Source organism: Setaria viridis, chromosome 9, assembly GCF_005286985.2.
Source record: "Setaria viridis chromosome 9, Setaria_viridis_v4.0, whole genome shotgun sequence".
In the NCBI taxonomy this organism is placed as follows: Eukaryota; Viridiplantae; Streptophyta; class Magnoliopsida; order Poales; family Poaceae; genus Setaria; species Setaria viridis.
Window position 1 is genome coordinate 17,405,559 of NC_048271.2, and position 17,121 is coordinate 17,422,679.

The 17,121-nt window shown below is 41.6% G+C and overlaps 2 protein-coding genes across 2 annotated transcripts; both read right to left on the reverse strand.

Moving 5' to 3' along the window:
* Positions 1 to 163: 163 nt before the first annotated feature.
* LOC117838046 (uncharacterized) lies at positions 164 to 9,898 on the reverse strand. The gene is made up of 13 exons (XM_034717915.2): positions 9,509 to 9,898; positions 8,214 to 8,385; positions 7,924 to 8,141; positions 7,150 to 7,213; positions 6,369 to 6,441; positions 5,354 to 5,431; positions 4,998 to 5,155; positions 3,980 to 4,148; positions 2,197 to 2,656; positions 1,691 to 2,068; positions 1,090 to 1,293; positions 760 to 893; positions 164 to 653 (listed from the first exon to the last, which is right to left on the reverse strand). The coding sequence occupies exons 1-13, from the start codon at positions 9,881 to 9,883 to the stop codon at positions 476 to 478; spliced, it is 2,661 nt and encodes an 886-aa protein (XP_034573806.1). The 5' UTR covers positions 9,884 to 9,898; the 3' UTR covers positions 164 to 475.
* A 1,762-nt stretch (positions 9,899 to 11,660) lies between these two features.
* On the reverse strand, positions 11,661 to 16,239 carry LOC117840762 (uncharacterized). The gene is made up of 4 exons (XM_034721282.2): positions 15,900 to 16,239; positions 14,319 to 14,423; positions 13,914 to 13,970; positions 11,661 to 12,312 (listed from the first exon to the last, which is right to left on the reverse strand). Exons 1-4 carry the CDS (start codon positions 16,167 to 16,169, stop codon positions 11,983 to 11,985), a joined length of 762 nt encoding a protein of 253 aa, XP_034577173.1. The 5' UTR covers positions 16,170 to 16,239; the 3' UTR covers positions 11,661 to 11,982.
* Between the last annotated feature and the right edge of the window lie 882 nt (positions 16,240 to 17,121).

The following is a 17,121-nucleotide window of genomic DNA, read 5'->3' on the forward strand; positions in this document are numbered from 1 at the left end:
CAAGCTTCGCTGGAGAGCATTCCAGGAGAATGTGGTGATGTGTTTGGCACAACAGGACTACTTGTTCAGATTCAGAAAGTCCTTGATTCCAAACAGGCGTGAAGTTTGTATTCAGAATTGGATCGATGAGATTTGTTAGAAATACAGCACAACTCTTAACATGTTTAAAAGAAATGAACCCATTCTATTGCATTTCACCATTTAAATAACTCGAGCTTTTCTCATATTTCATATAAATATTATCAAGTGAGCCAGACTAATGGAGGATGCCATGGCATGCTACTATGCCAGGCATCAACTATCAACTTCACATTTCCTCTACCTGACGTTACAGAAATACAGCGTTGATAGATTGCCATACAAGATGTTTTTCCACCAGGGAAGCTAAAGGCTTTGCATGGTATGGCGCCAAGTGATTGTCTTGTGTCAGATCAGGCGACGCGAGGGCTGAGAAAGGTTCCCAGGTCCAAACAGATTACTCCTCTGTTGGCGGTGGGAGTGCAGAGTTTCCAGACTGTTTGGATGCAAGCACCTTGTCCAAGGTTTCGTCAGGCACCTTGATTCCGTTCGTCTCCATTTCCGCAACAACTGCAATGGCTGCATCAATTTCCTCCAGATCAAGGCACAACAGGACTACTTCATCGTAGAGTGGGCTGAAATCAGCACGAGAGGGGGGAAAAGGAGGAAAAATGCATTAGCCATGCTACACCAGAATAGCATGTCTTAGCAAAAACCCACAGAGATCATGCTAAATTTTACCTTCCAAACTTATAACCTAGACTGTGTGTTGTTTGCAATATTGGTATAAAAGCAGATGGGAGTGGTGCTCTCATAGCAGCACGCAATATAATGGCGCAATCACCAATTGTCGGAGTACCACCCAGCTCTATTACCTGAAAGTCAACGAATCAGTGATCGAAAGTTCAGACAACCAATAATTGAGGTGCAAGCGAAAATGCCATCAGAATGCTGTGATTGCTAACCTAGAAAAATAATGGCAGGCAATGTATTCATTTAAATTGAAGGTAACTGAAAGAATCTAAGTCCATCATCCAATAGAATCTGCAGCGGTTATAGAGTTAAGAATACCTTATGCATGATCTTGATAGCTAACTCAACCTCCCATTCTTGTGACCACTTACGTGGCATCTTATTCTTTATCTCTCTTTCCCATGTCCATCCCCAGGCATCTGCGGTGGTATACATGTCTGATACATCAAACATCCTCTCGTCTTGCATAACCTTAAAGGCTTCAATTGGATCTTCGGGAAACCAATCTTCATCATCGTCAATCTACAGAGTCAGAGCCACTAAAATGCCTCAAAATCTACTGAAAAATCAGCTATTCTACCAACAGATCCAACATACATAATTATAACAGAATCCATCCGAAGAAAACACTCAATATGCTCCTCGTTCTATACTGATTACAGCCAACAGATTCTTAAAGTATACCTTCCCAAACACTTCTGTAAATTGAAATATAGGATATATACTTGCATCTTGTTCAGATAACCATTTAAGTTCTAATTTGTTAACATGGCATGTTGAGATGAGTACAGGCTTCAAATCAATACTAGCCAAATAATAGAGCTAGAAACAATACAAAGTTCAATCAGGATAAGCCACGAGCTTCCTATGATGACTGATCAATGTAAAGACAAATTGCACATGCCGAAGCATTCCATACCTCGGGCATCCTCTTTGATTTCTTTGAAGAAACAGACGTCTTTTCTAGATCTTTCAATAACTGAACCCCTATCATTTGAAGATGCTGATTGGGTCCTTTTGCTTGTTTATCTTTAGTCTCATCACCGGCTTGGTTTTCAGTTTGCTCAACAGCCTCTTCATCATCTATCTCATCTTCTTCTGCTTCTTTTGTGGATTCGTCGTCATCTTCGTCGTCGTCGTCATCATCCAATTCATCATCTAAATCTTGATCATCTTCATTACTATCTTCTTCACAAAGATAGTTTCGAGTCTCTCCCAGAAAACGACGTTTCCAAAACTCCGTGTTCCCATCTTCTAGCTTGATTCTTGAGATCAACTCATCTAACCCTTCATCAACCTATCGAGAAGTCATGCTTAAATCTCTCCATCAAATTAGGAAAGAAAATTGGAGGTGACAATGAGCCAGTGGCATTATCACATAGCAGGAATATAAGAGATTACAATAAACATTGTCATGTTGTGTACCTCTTCCTCATCTTCTACAGGAGGAACCCAAAGTGGTATACCACGTGAACGATTGATTCTCCTAGCTTTTTGAACTCGTTGGTAAAGTACTTGTCTGGTTCCATCAGTAGGCAATCCTTGAGCTTCAAGCTCAGTTTTCAACTCAGATACTACCATTTTGCTTGCAGCCTTGGGCTTAGCAACATTCTTCTTTGGCCCTACAACTAACTTTTTCAATCTTTCAACAACTCTGCGTACATCGTCTTCAGATACATCACCCAGAATACCAGGACCTTCATTCCTAAATGTAATTAGGAGTCTGCGATGATATAACTTCAGTTCCTCAAAGCATCTCTGTTTAAAAGATGTTTCTATTGGATTTGAATAGGCAAATCCAAATTCATCTGGATCTAGAGGAGTTTTTCCTCTACGAGGCACCCAACGTTTGCGCTCTCCTGTAAGACCTCCTTCTTCAATATATCTTCAAGTGCAAAGACAACATGAGTTGATGAGAAATTCTAAGTTTACAATAGGAAAGGAGTTAAACAACAAAACGTGCATGTATCAAATATCGATCTCTCCGAATAGTTACTACATCATGACTACATGATATATTCAAATGTTGACAGCAATAACTAATCTTCAAATTCTTCTTCAATCAGATTGTGTCCTTACTCAATGGCACTGTGAATCTGCATTTACACTCAAGAGAGCTCTTGTGCCAAGCATCAAACACATGTATTCTATGATAATTATTCTGTACGGGGGAGCTCCACAAGAAGTGAGGCAAGTATCATGGAGAAGGAAATGGTGGATTAAAGTGGTGAACTACAAGGCAAACAAGGTGGCACCAGAGAGAAAATTAACAGACTCTGCACATAGATTTTTTTATGAAACTTTAGAAACTTTTAGCATGGAAACAGCAAGCATAGGTCTAAGGCAAAGCTGATTAAACGGACTGGTGAGATATGGTCATCAAGGTAACAACTGGGTGGTGCACCTGTAGCTCTGATCAATGACATCTAATGTACTTTATGCCTAGTCCAACCGAGCAGCTGACCCAACAAAAACAATGGAGCCAAGGGAATAGGCCAGGGATGAATGAAGGTGAGAAAAAAAAAAGCAGCAGCTGACTTGGCCGGTTATATGCACATAGCCAGCCAGTGGAACGAGGCAGCACAAGAACAGCAGCCGTAAGTAATCCTACAGCTGTACGGCACCATGTTTGTGACACAAGGTAGCTAGCTCAGTTAGGACATGTACAATGGTGTTGCTTCTTCGGTTGTCTCTTAAGTATCCAAATAAATTTAGAGTACTAGTGACAACATCTCCAATGGGTTCTCTTGAGGTGTCTCTTTGTAAATCCAACAGGCTTTAAGCTAATTAGTTACATATACATCTGTTAGCTGCGCTGGATGGCATTATTTATTCGATTAGATACTCTTGTACATGTTAGTGCAGTAAACTCATCCATACAAAGAGGAGTTGTATCACTCATTTCAGAAGGCAAGCTAAATACGAATCGTGTTTCAAATATGTGTGCTCCCTCTTATTCTAGCCAAGTCTCACCTAGCTACTGTGTGCACTTTTTCTCATGTGCATCCTCCATTCTACTACTGCATAAGGAAAATCATGCTTCGCACTTAAGTATTGTATACTACAGGGTGAGGAGGCAAATTTTGCACTATGTTCACCATTCTTAGAAAAACAATGTGTAGCCCATCATTCAGAGAAAACATAAGGTGTCATGTGAGCAACTAAAACTGACTTGCATAGAAGAGTAACAAACATCACAAAATCATACCTGGCCACATAATCAATTTCGAAACCAACATCAGCTTCTTCTTGTAATGGTTCTATCCAGGAGCTTACCAATGTGCGGTACTTTCTGTTTAAGATCATTGCTCTAGGCGCGATACTCTGGTTGTCATTAGCCATTGCCTCCAATGCCTCAAGCAACTCAACAGGTCTTCCTGGTTATAAAAATAAGTTACCTGCTCAGAAAAGTACTAAAAGTTCACGATAATGAAAAGCTACTAAAAGTATAAAAGATGGATATTGGATACGGTGAACAAAGAATGCAGAAGAATGAACTGTCATCATGTTAAAGTATAACTACACAATCTTCATCACTCAACAGTGCAAAAAAAATTCTGATGTTGTTGTTTCTAGCATTAAGATCATAACCAAAATGAAGTCTGGTGCTAAGCAATAATGAAGAGCATAAGAGAAGATTTGGCCTAACAAGTGACAATATTAGAATCTTAATCGTGAAATGACAAGTTAAATGAAACTGCTCTATAATACATCACATAAGATATAACTGTTCACAAAAGCAAAGCAATAGGAAAGTCTAAACTAACTATTTCATCTATTCAAGACATCTAGAAGTGTTATTTGAATACATGCACCTTCAGATATAAATGGTAAAGCAATGAAGAATAGTCACCAACATAAACATGTGAAGGTCTGTCAGACGCCAAATTTCTTGGTGCAGATTTTCTTTTGTTTTTCATGCTTTCCTGTACCAAATCTAAAACAGAGACTTTTCTACTAAAAATACTAGTCCAACAGAAACTGGTTTTATATTGTTTTTCTCAATAAAATGGATCCTTTGACACATCCATAAAACAAATCCCAAAGTTGAAGAAAGTAAGGAAAACCACAAAATCTTTGTGGCAAATCAATAGAACAAAGCTACCTCCTTGTGTCAGGTGCAACATTTTCCACAAAGAAAGATCATAATTCATAAAGAAATAACTTGACAGAAACAGGAGCTTTGCCACTCCTCTTAACTGATATATAGAAGGGTTATAGCTCACCATCAAGGCACAACGATCGTAGATAGAGAGAAAGTGGGTCACCGCAATTTCCTTCATTGTAAAGAACTTTTGTTCCTCCAGGAATTCTCCGTAAGGCACGGAAATGCCTGATTGATTCATTAACCATGCAATACTTTGTGAAGCATTCCACTAATAGGCTGAAAACAATAGCTGATCGTCACTTCATTGCTTTCCAATGGAAAACCAAGTGTTGTGAGAAAGACAATAATCAGCATTGGATAGAATGTGACTGTATTATTGGTATTCAGAAAACATGTGTGTACACAGTATACTTGCTTCCACCAAAGAGCCTCAAATAGTGACCACTAGTAGATGCCAAAAGGTAATGTTCTTACGCGTAAGTTCGTGCATTAGGCTGAATACGTTTGTGGTCTTCCACCATCATCCCTAGTAATTCTGCCACATCCCCTGCCCTAAAGACCAAACACATCACAAAACAAAGATAACAGAGGAAAGAGTAATGGATGTAAGTCAATCTTGTTCAGAGCTCTCAAATACAGAGCAGAATGCCATGTTTTAACTAAAAAACGTAGAACGACCTTTTGTCATATTAGCAAAAAAATGCAAGGGAAAAAGTGCATAGATAATTAACCATACTATTATAAATGGCATAATGTATGATGTATCTCATCAATTCTCCAGCTTTCAAAGATTTCCTCTTTTGGATAATTTTATAGCAAATGCTACTTTAAGTTTTGTGAAAACGTCTGTTAAGAAAAAAACTCAACCAACCTAGGGAGCTAGGCTTAGTCCTGTCTATTAAATCACAAGCTGGTGAAAGTTATATCTTTTTTATAATGCAAAATTGTTTATTTGCCTTGTTGGCATACTTCCAAAAGAACAATTGGGTATTCAGGAAAGCTCCTACCAAAAGAGATTAAAGCAGCGGGGGCCTCCCCCGCTGTATAGTTTTTTTTTTTTTAAAAAAAAAGGGATTAAAGCGAGATGCCTCTACATGCATATTTTGAGCACTTAAAGTTAGAGCTTCACCCCATATAGTGGTTGCTTCATCTAATTGGATCATGTAGGCTCTCTTTTCTTTTCTTTTTCTCCTTTGCATCTGCGCTTCCACTTTTTTATTTATATATAGTATATTTCAGTAGGGTCCTCCTTACTGTTCTATGTTATTAAAAGGCAACAAGAACTGCCATTACTAATGTGAGCTTTCCCTGTATGCGTCATGCAGCTACAGTTTATATTAACTCATTGGACCCAACAGATCAGATTTGATTCTAAGAAGAAACCAATACATGACTGTGTTAATTGGATGACTCAATTAAACAGGACCAACAGAATGAATCAAACAAATAGTGGATAACTACAGAATTATATATTGAAGTAAATATATACCTGTCATAAGAAGATGCTCTAGTAAATGCTTGTATAACCCAGTTATACGACTCAGTATCAGGTTTCATATAATCTGGAATTAGCAGAAAAGATCAGCATCCATATTGTGAAGTTCCAACAATCAACACATAGGTCAGCAGATACTTCTCTTTCTAGTAAGAAAAACATGAAGAGGTTCGTGATCATATTTTAGAAACATGTTTGTGGTCTTATTTCAGTTTCAGAGCTCCTCAGATACATCGAATATGATGGCAGCACAGGACCAATGCCATTAGAAACAACATAGAGCTAAAATGACTAACAGAAAAGACATTCCAAAATATAAAAGTGCCGAGTAATTTTACCCATGGAAGCTAATAAAACAACAAGGTCAAACACTCTAAAGGAACATTAGCGGATTTGTTTCAATATGTGGAATGATATAGCTTCCATCCAATAGCTTCATGACAATACAGTTTCAGAAACAATAGCTGGTTCTACATGCACAAGTGATAACATGCAATACAGCCAACCATATACAAATGGGATTACACGCACAGTAAGAAAACATAACTATGATTTAACATGTCTTCTGAAGGCAAAACAGACAATCTATCTCTATCCAATGAACTACGAGTACTACACCTGCATGCACTCAATTCTCTGCAGATGCAAAACTATGCAACAAAACCAAATTGGCACCGAAAAGACATTGTGTGCCATACTTCAAGCCTTCAAAATCTGTAGATAAAATGGATGGCAAAAAACCATAGCACAAAACTGGTTCAAACGATTGCCATACCTTCACCTCCATATTCCATGTTTTCAAATGTTGCAAAAGCAACTTCAGGAATTCCACAAGTAGCCTGAACAGAATGAACTTTTATTTAAATCAGCATTATTGTATTATATTTATAAAGTAAACCTTAATGCTAATGTAGCAGATCATGTTCCTAAAGTTGTGCAGCTCAGCCTATCTTGTCTTAAGTGTTTCTAGTCTGAAGCTTGCCTAACCTATATGTTCAATCTTCAATAGTTGCTGCAGGGTTAAATCATTAGAGAGAGCACTATTACTGGCGGCGTTAGTGTTGCTTTTAGGCTTGATCAAATATAGTGTCTCACTTTGTCAAAAGTCTCATAAATATATGGTATACCATGTATAAGAAAAGTCACTAAAGTATTAAACATAAGTGATGTAGAAGTGATTATAAATTTATAATGATACAGCCACACACTGTATAGCAGTTCAACACAAAGCCATGAGGTCTAGAGAACTAGCTAGGTAAGAGAGACTAATCACTAACCACCACATTTGCTGTTAGGATTCAATTTAGAGCGGACAGAGCATCTTGCATAAGCTACAAGATGCGTTTTGCATGAAAAAATTGTAGTCCTTTCATAATATAATTGAAACAGGATCTATGTCTTTTTTTTTCTGAGTGAAGTATCGACATAAAACAAAACTATGCCAGTGGATTCCTCTACTAGGTCAAGTGATCAACCAAACAAACAAAAGCAGAAAAGAATATTAAGCAACAGTTATCTGTGGATGCGCAAATCAAATTTCCAGTCTCACCTGCACACTGAGAAGGCAATTAAAATGGAATGTGGTTGCCATTCTTCCAGAAGCCTCCATTTGGTATGCGACTGTCAGAGCATTGGAGTGATCTCCGGCTTTGCAATCTTCTTCAATCAGAAGATCGTAAAGTTCATCAGTTCCTCGTAAGCCACCTTTTGCCCCTTTGAGAAATACTGTATTGGCATCCTCCAGATAGCGATTCTTGACTAGTTCCTCTGTTCCAGAGAGTGAAAGCAACTATAATCTTTCCAATAAACCAAATATGCAACACAAGTCAATTTTCATACCTACAAGAATTAGCCAAGCCTTGCGAATATCATACTTATATCTCTCCATAGCAGCAAGAATCTCCATGCCCCTGGTAGAAAGACCCTTCTTGGCAAAAATACGGACCAGGGCCACAAAAGTTTCTTGTAGAGGTCGTACTCCAGAACTTAGTTCCCTTCTAAGAGATTGCATCTGCATTAAGAAATGCATTTCTATAAATCCAATGCATTATTTCTTATGATAAATATCTCCATGTTTTCTTCTCAAAAGTAAAATTGTAAATCAAATGCAAGGTTCTGCAGAGATCCTGCACCATGCTTTTTTTTTAAAAAAAAGGTTCAGTAGAGATTATTAGGCACCAGCTACATAACTAAGACATGCTAAGTGTAGCTCCAGCTTAGACCTATCATTGAAAGAAACTTAGGCCTAAAGAATCAACTTCTTTATAGGTGAAGCCACCATAGAGAAGCTAAACACAAAATCTTGATACAAGGGCAACAATCAGATCATGCTCCCAAAAAAGAAATGATAAAAATGCAGAATTAGGTCCAATATTCCCATGCCCATAACTCTTCCTCACTGATTGCCAGGATCACAAAACCACCATCATTCAGCCATGTGATAGGCAGCTGAGTGCCTCTAACAAGTAACTACATGTCATTTCAAACTGAAAGCTACTCTTAGAGTTGTTATATCTCGTAAGCTACAGGGCATAATGAATCCTTGCATGTATGATCATATTGTACATCCCCAATTCATTATGCATCAAGGCCAAGACCAGACAACAAATTACCAGAACGCTTGATAACAATTACAGTCTACAGCTCTGTAAGGCTACAATATACAGCGCTAAGGCCAGAGACAATTGCAGCCCTGCAACTCAGAAGACTGTTGCAGAACGCACCCCCCCCCCCCCCCCCCCATTTTTGAGGAGAAAGGAGGAAGAAGAAGAGCGCCCCCCCCCCCCCCCCCCCCCCCCCCCCCCTAGGGGCCATGGCTGGCTCCGCCACTGACCAAGCCCCTCCTCCTTTCCACTTCGAAGTTCCACATTTCCACAAACTAAATCAAGAGCTCGTAGGATGATAGTTCGGGTAAAATAACACCGGCCAAATCCTCAGGCACTAAAATAGTAAAATGCCGCGTTACCCAGGCAGCTAGGCACCCAAAAGGGGCACAAGCGCATTTCATCAACCACCTCATGAGGCCTTTCCTACCAATGCCATAGGCCAGTACGTAAGCAAGTTAAGAGGTGGGGGGGGGGGGGGGGGGGGGGGGGGGGGGGGGGGGGGGGGGGGGGGGGGGGGGGAGCACTTACGGCTCCTTCGGCGTCGCCGGCGAGGACGTGCGCGGCGACAAGGCCGTGGAAGGAGCGCGGGCCAGGGGAGAGCCCGGCGGCGACCATGTCATAGATGGTATCGGCCACGCCAGCGGCGTCGGCGGCCCGCGCGCGCTCCGCGAGCTGCTCTAGGAAGGCCAGGCGCAGGCCCTTCTCCACAGCCCCAGCAGCCGCAGAGCGGTCCCCACCGGCGCCCCCGCCCTCGGGCGCGCGGCGCCTCCGCGTGCGGCGCCGCTCGGCGAGCGCAGATGCTCGCACGGGGCAAGCGGAGGAGCGGGGGAAGCGCGCGGCGGTGGTGAGGGGAAAGGCGGAGGACGCGGGCGCCGGGGCGGAGGTGGAGGGGGTGGTGGCCATCGTGGCCGGGGTTTAGCGGAGCGGCGGAGTGAGGGGTTTTGGATAAGGATAGGTAGTTTTTTCAAGTTTTGGAGGAGAGGGCAGAAACGGAATTAAGGAAAGGACTACCGAGTATTTTTACTAAGCAGCGTGTATCCGTACGGATAAATCCCACCGATTTCTTTTTTTTATCATGATACTGTTTTCAACTATTTATATTTTTACTAAAATATAAAATTATCAGATTCAACTAATTTTATAATATTTTTACTTTTTATTTATTTATAACTCATAGATATGGGGAAATCCTGAACCAACCGATGTTTGTTTTCTGTATTCTCATACCATTTCCTCATTTTGTATTCTCATACCATGTCCTCGTTTCGATCTCTATGTACGAGAATTTGTTATGTGATTCCTTCGATTGTAGATCCAGCTATGTCTATTTGAATTACAATGCAAGATTAATACTAATAAATTCATTACAAAAGACTAATACAATAGATTTTCTATAGATATTCTTACTCAATCAAAGTTAAAAAAATTGACTTAGGACAAATCTAGATGGACTTGTACTAGTGAAAAACTAAAGTAGACACTTACTTTTATTGAAATTCAAGTACCTATAACACTTGGACTAAAAATGCATACTCTCTTATTTTCGTAGTAAGTTATGCATGTGTGTAATAGCGTGATGTGTGAGCATTTGCTCCAAAGTTCCGTCCAGAGTGCATAGGCGCCAACAAGAACGTACTCTTTTCGTTCCTTCGTTCCAAATTATAAGTTGTTCCAATTTTTTTGGAAAGTCAAATTATTTTACGTTTGACCAAATTATAGAGAGGATCACAAAGGTTTATGGCACCAAATAGATATACTATGAAAATATATTTAATGAAGAAACTAATGGTACCTTTTGGTATCATGAATGTTAGTACTTTATTGTATAAATTTAGTCAAATTTGAGATATTTTGACTCTCCAAAAAAGTTGAAATAACTTATAATTTGGAACAGAAGGAGCAGTACTTAAAAAGGCATGAATGGATCATGAATGGATCAAATCAAGGAGTAGTACTTAAAAAGGCATGAACGGATCAAATCAACGACTTACAATTTTGCTTGTCAACAACGCAAATCAACACCTTACAATTTTATATCTATCAACAAACAAATCAACCACTTACAATTTCATCTACAAAGTATGAACAAAGCAAATATGCTACCTGCTCGTGATGTAGAGCCATAGAGGTGGCTCGCGGGAGCAGAGTTTGTCAGCAATATACGCACACTGCATAAACATTTGGCACATTTGATTTATGCCCCAAACGAGTGGACAGTGGAGTCACAAATTTGCACAACAAAAAAATCTTCGCAAAGCCAATATTTGGCACAATTTACGCTCCTAGAAAACTAGCAAGCAAAATTTTGGCATTTAAGTTCCTCACTTTTCGATTTCCAAGGTACGCCCGATAAATTTTCTACGGTAGGCTTGCCTAATTTTGGCGCCAAACCAAAAATAAGTCAAATTTCAAGAATGATTTCTCGTTAGATACTGATGAATGATGATTTAATGCTAACGCACTTCTATGTCGACTCCAACAATCTATGTATAATTGTAGCCGAAGTCCCCCTAAAATTTGTAGTCGTGGATGAAGAGGAAGGAGGAAGGATGAAGAGGAGGGAGGAAGGGGAAAATGAGCCCACACCGCTCAAGTCATGAATCCGCCACTGGTAGCACTATTAATTCATCCAAAGCTTTTCAAAAAGAGAAATCATCCAAAGTGGTGCAAACACCAAGGATAAGCAACAAGTAGCAGTGTTGCATCATTGCTTATGGTACATACCTTAAGGTACGTAAAGGTTCATTCAGGCTATTTTACAGACGCACAAGTTTTAACAAAATACTTCCAAACTGCTACAAAGGACTTGCCACCACTATATATAGACTCGCGGAACCACTCATCACATAAGCAACAGTACATATGTATTACAGACACACACCTAAGCTTAACCTTAGGTGGCGTAGCTGGCTTTCAATGCCAAACATAACCTCTTGTTGCACACGCCAAGTTTCTACCGGCACGAGATCACGACACAAGTTTCTAGTCGCAGAGAAGTGTATTCACCATACTGGGAACAAAGGACCGGTGCATCCTTTCCTGTCAGCATCAGGGATGCTGTTGTAGCGGTAGAGGTGGTTCGACAGCTCCCAGCTCCAGTCATCCTTCCTCGAAACCTTCAACGGTGGCCACCGGTTGATCCTCACATAGTGTTCCCTGATTCGGCCATCGCCAACAAAGCTTGTGATTACCGTGTAGGTGCACTCGTGGCCACCCCACACAGCGTCATGAGGGTCTGCGCTGTGGTAGCCATCAGGGTGAAAGTAGCGCCGCATAGGTGGACCAGTGTGCTTCCATGATGGATCAAGGTTCCTCCAGTATTCTGGTGCTGCCTGCAAGAGCAGAAGAAGGATATGTACTTAGGCCCTCTTTGGCATGGCAGGGCTTCACCGTCGCCTTCTCCACCGGCTTACCAAACGGCACATCCAAAACGGCTTCGCCATCGAAGCTCCCGCGAAACCCGCTCTCCGAGCCTTCCGACGGAGAGGAAGCCGAAAAAAGGGGCTCCCCGCGGCTTCAACCCCCACCTTCCGAGATCCTTGGCAAAAAATACCCCTGCCCGAGCGGTGCTCGTCAACGGCACATGCCAGGGAAGCGCGGCGGCGGTAGAGATGCGGTGCGCGGTGGAGAAAGAGCACAACGGGGAAGTAGCATGGCGCGCGGCCGGCGATGGATAAGGAGGGCGAGGGCTAGGCGCGGCGCAGCCTCGTGGCTGGCCTGAGCGCATCCGCTCGCTCCGTCAGCCACCAGCGTGGCCCCGCCGCCCGGCGTGGGTGCAATCTAGGGGCAGCGATGAAGGAGCAGCAGCAGCACCCGGCTGCGAGAATGGAACTGCGGCGGCGAATTAGCAGCAGCACCACCCGAGCAGGCGGATAACGATGAAAGCGGACCAGGAGTAAGGAGCAGAGCCTGGCGTGAAGGATGAGGACGGGATAAGGCACGAAAAAAGAAGAGAAAAAAATGGAAAGAAAAAAAGAAAAGGGAAAAGATAAAGTATTGGTTTAATCATATATTTACTAATCGATTTTATTTCAAATGAAATAACATATAAATTATTGGTAATTATATATATATCAACCTACTCATTATTGGTTAATCTAATTTCTATTCATTATTTTTTTCATTTCATATGAGAAATCACATTATAATTGAGAGCAAACATAAACTTATGTGCACATCCAAATCACATAGCTAAGGGCATATAGGACATTTGACCTCTTATACCCATTCATAAAAATACAGAAGAAACCGTTTTGCCAAACACTTTGCAGAACGGCTTTAGCTCCACCAGAGAAGCTGCTCCACCAGAGGAGCCACAGCTGGAGCCGTTTCAGCCACAGCCACAGCCCTGCCAAACGAGCCCTTAAGGAGTGTAGCATGCATGGTTGGAATATTCCCCATATCCACAGGTTGTCATACTCTTACATTTCATCTCTAAAACATATTGAAAATTCTTACTAAAATTGTAGCATCAAATTCCTAAAGTTTCCAAACATTTTTTTCAGGAGTGATTCAAAATAATGTGCACACACATTTTCACAGTGGCAGACCAAAATAACACACCTACATTTATATCCTACATATATATTTATTGCGTGATATTTCTCAAGAAAATGTTGCTATTCAAATACCCCCCTTGAGGCTTTGACCAAGTCAATGTATCAAAGTTTATAAACTTTAATTGCCACCATGAAGATGTATGCATCAACTCTCCCTCAGTGCGATTGGAAGCTATAACATCTGAAGAAGCTAGATAGATGCTGACAGTTGTCATGATCCCATGCATCCATCAGACTCTGATTGACTAAAACCAGTTGACCTCAAAACTTGCAAGTCAGCTGTACAGTGGCAACCACTAAAATAAAATTATGCAATGGCATAGCTCATACTTCAAAGTTCAAACAGGCAAAAGGGCGCAATTTAGCAAACTTACTATAGTGAAACAATACTCCCACGCATGATCGCAGAGATCCTCTTTTGTGATCCGACTCTGAACAAGAGAATAATACAATTCATGCTGAGAACAATGGAGAAGTGGAATATGAAATATACTTTATGTTTACTTTCTGCTTGATGATAAATTAAATAGATGACCAGAGAGAAGTTCCCCACAATTACCAATGTATATATCAATGAAACAAAAGAAAAGAGATGCTAATGTAAATAACATAATTGGCATCATTCCAAGACTCAGCAACACCGACAATCCAAAAGACCATCTTTACAAGTGCCATGGTAAAGATACTGATAGTAAATGAGCATAAATAGATTATGTGTCCATTGCAGTTCATCCACTGCATTGTTGATCCTATAGATGAAACAAAATGCTGGTACTCACCCGTTTTCCATCCATGATGGCCATTGAATAAGTAGACAACTTAGATCCAGTGCGGATCAACGTTAAACGAGGGATATGTGCCTTTCCCGCCATCAGCTCAGCACACTGTGAACAAAACAATGATCAGGACCAGCAGTGTATCATGACTCATGAGCAAAGAATACAGCTATATATACAACTGTAATGTTTGCCACAGTTTTCTCTTGCCCCTTTTTTTTTCTTCAATCAGGTCTTCCTAGTTTCTATTTTGGTATTTAGCCTTTTTGTTCCCTTGCTCTAGATGGAGACATTGCCGAGTCCCTATTTTTGTCAATTTCAGTATGTTATATTGTACTGAAGACTCTAATGTGGAAACATGAGTATTCGATTCTCTTTTGTTTAGCAAAAATCATGTCGGGTATTCTCATGGTAATTGTAAGTCAGCGACGCAAACATGTAGCACCTCAAATTATTTTTGACGACATTAGTGACCATTTCACCAATCGTGGGAGTAAAAAATTCAAGAAATTTGTAAAACAGATTTCAAATATTGATAAAATTTTCATAGTTGTTTTAGACGAGCAGAGAGTTCAAAATTTTAATACCCCAAAAGTTCAGAATTCATCAAGACAATCAAGAGGCAAGAATGCAGATTATTTGGGATTGTAAAGTGAAAGAATTCATTTAACTACTACTAATGGGCTATTGGTGCATTACCAAACATGCCCCTTCAATATTTAACAAAGCTGTAGATATCGGTCCCTTTGAGAATACCCTCCTCCGTGACTAATGGCATAAACATGATTAAAGTTTGGGCAGCATATCTTTTCAGAAAATATTACAGCAAAGACAAAAATAGAATTGATCTGAAACAAAATAATAAACATAATTAAACAAAATGCTTTGGAGCTGCAAAACCCATGAACTTTAAATAAGTTGAAAACAAAACGGATCAAACGGACATATTAAAATAACTTAAAAATTAGATTCAATGGGAATATTTCCAGTAACTTATTTTGTTTATTATGTCTATTTTTGCAACTATTTTGGGAATAAAGAAACCCGATTACCCTTTGCCCACATAAAATGTTTCTCTATCTTGTCAATGTCACTTAAAGCTTCTTTCTTTGGAAACCTCAATGTCACATAAATTTGCGTGACATGCCAAGTTAGCATCCCGCCAAGGACAGAATCAACAAAAATATTTGTGAAGACCATATATTGATATCGATATAGCAGTGGGGGGCCTGCGCAAAAACTACAAAGCCAGAAATAGCGCCCAATACCCAATACATGTGCAATGTCAGTAAACTATGATGCAGGTCAAATGCATGCCCTTTGCGCTTCTAGCTAGGAAAATTTGGGGATTCCTTCGCTCCAAACCAGGAATACCCCCAAGTCTCATTCCTGATCCCAGAGGAATTGAGCACCAGGTGCTCGATCGATTGTTAAAGGGAACCGGAGGCTTTCAATTCCCCACGCCGCCGATCAATTCGTCGAACAGGATCCCCAGAAATTAAACACCCAAGCAGCGCGCGAGCGCGAAGGCCACCAAACGCGAAATACAAGGAGCGCGAGAGGGGCAGGGGCGAGCGTCCGAACCTTGGGTGCCCAGAGGCGGTCGTCGGCGGCGACCCCGCGCCATGCGCGGGAGACCACTGTGCATCGTGCCACGCTGCGCGCGTCCAGGAGCTCCATCACCCGCCCCATCACCACCTCCCCGAGCGCCTCCACGGGGTCGCCCGCCCACCCCACTTGCCGCTTCCCCAGCAGCTCCTCCCCCTTCCCTTGCCCCTCCCTCCTCCTCCTCCTGTGGTCCCTCTTCCGCCTCTCCCACTCCTCCGCCGCCCGCTTCCGCTTCCGCTCCGCCATGCGCTTGCTCTCGCCTCGGGGAAGTCGGTCGCGAGCGACAGGTGTGGTGTGGTGAGAGTGACTGACCGCGAGTGAGTTGGTGCTTGCGTGGGAGGAGTGATCTACTCGGAAAGGAGGGACCCGTGCGGAATCGGCTTGGTGGGGCCCGTGCCATCGCCGCATCGCGCTTTTTCTCGCCTGCTGCTTCAGGAAGCCGTTATGCAATTAGGCCTTCTAAAACCTACTAGTAAGTAGTAACGGGTTATGCTAAAATGAGCTCTTTTTCCCTTTTATTTTACTTTCTGTGGGGTTTCATTTTTATTAAATTAGAATATAAGCAATTTTAATGACTTGATATTCACATTGTGAAGACAAAAAAGCATCAATTAGACTGTGGGCCTGTTCGCTTCAGCTTATAAGCCGGCTGAAAAGCTGAAACGGCTGATTTGTTATGAGAGGAAAATATTGTTTTGTGGCTGATAAGCCGGCTGAATAAGCTGAAGCGAATAGGCTGTTTTTTTTGAAAATTTCGGCAACGGACAATTTTGTGAAAATTTCGTAATATGCATGTGTTTGGTTTGGGACCAAGTGTGTTGGGTTGGCTCCATTCCTCTTTTTTTGGTTGGGTTCGACCCACTTCATGTTTGGTTGAATGGGTTAGGTTCATTCCAGTTGTTTGTTTGGTTAGAGGGACTAAGAGGGATGTATAGATGTCCTTTTTAACACCGTTAGCATCAGTTACTAGCAAATTCCAACTGTCATCTATGGATCCCATCTGTCATCCTCTAATTTTTTTCCCGCACCTTATCTTCTTCCTCTGGCCGGACCAAACACCCCGAGCCTTCCCCCTGCGCCCCGACCCACATAGCACTGCCGGTGGCTCCCCACCCCACCTCCCGTCAGCGTCCGTGCAGCCTAGATCCGCCTACCGACACCTTCTTGCCATGGTGGCTCGCCCGGCCTCGCCTCCCGC

Excerpts from the sequence above, each read along its gene's own strand:
- LOC117838046 (XM_034717915.2), bottom strand. The coding sequence starts at position 9,883 with ATGGCCACCACCCCCTCCACCTCCGCCCCGGCGCCCGCGTCCTCCGCC. Across the intron at positions 8,386-9,508 it reads CCGGCGACGCCGAAGGAGCC|ATGCAATCTCTTAGAAGGGA; the intron begins GTAAGTGCTCCC and ends TTCTTAATGCAG. Across the intron at positions 7,214-7,923 it reads ATTGCCTTCTCAGTGTGCAG|GCTACTTGTGGAATTCCTGA; the intron begins GTGAGACTGGAA and ends CATTCTGTTCAG.
- LOC117840762 (XM_034721282.2), bottom strand. The coding sequence starts at position 16,169 with ATGGCGGAGCGGAAGCGGAAGCGGGCGGCGGAGGAGTGGGAGAGGCGG. Across the intron at positions 14,424-15,899 it reads ACCGCCTCTGGGCACCCAAG|TGTGCTGAGCTGATGGCGGG; the intron begins GTTCGGACGCTC and ends TTTTGTTCACAG. Across the intron at positions 12,313-13,913 it reads GGGAGTATTGTTTCACTATA|GCAGCACCAGAATACTGGAG; the intron begins GTAAGTTTGCTA and ends CTGCTCTTGCAG.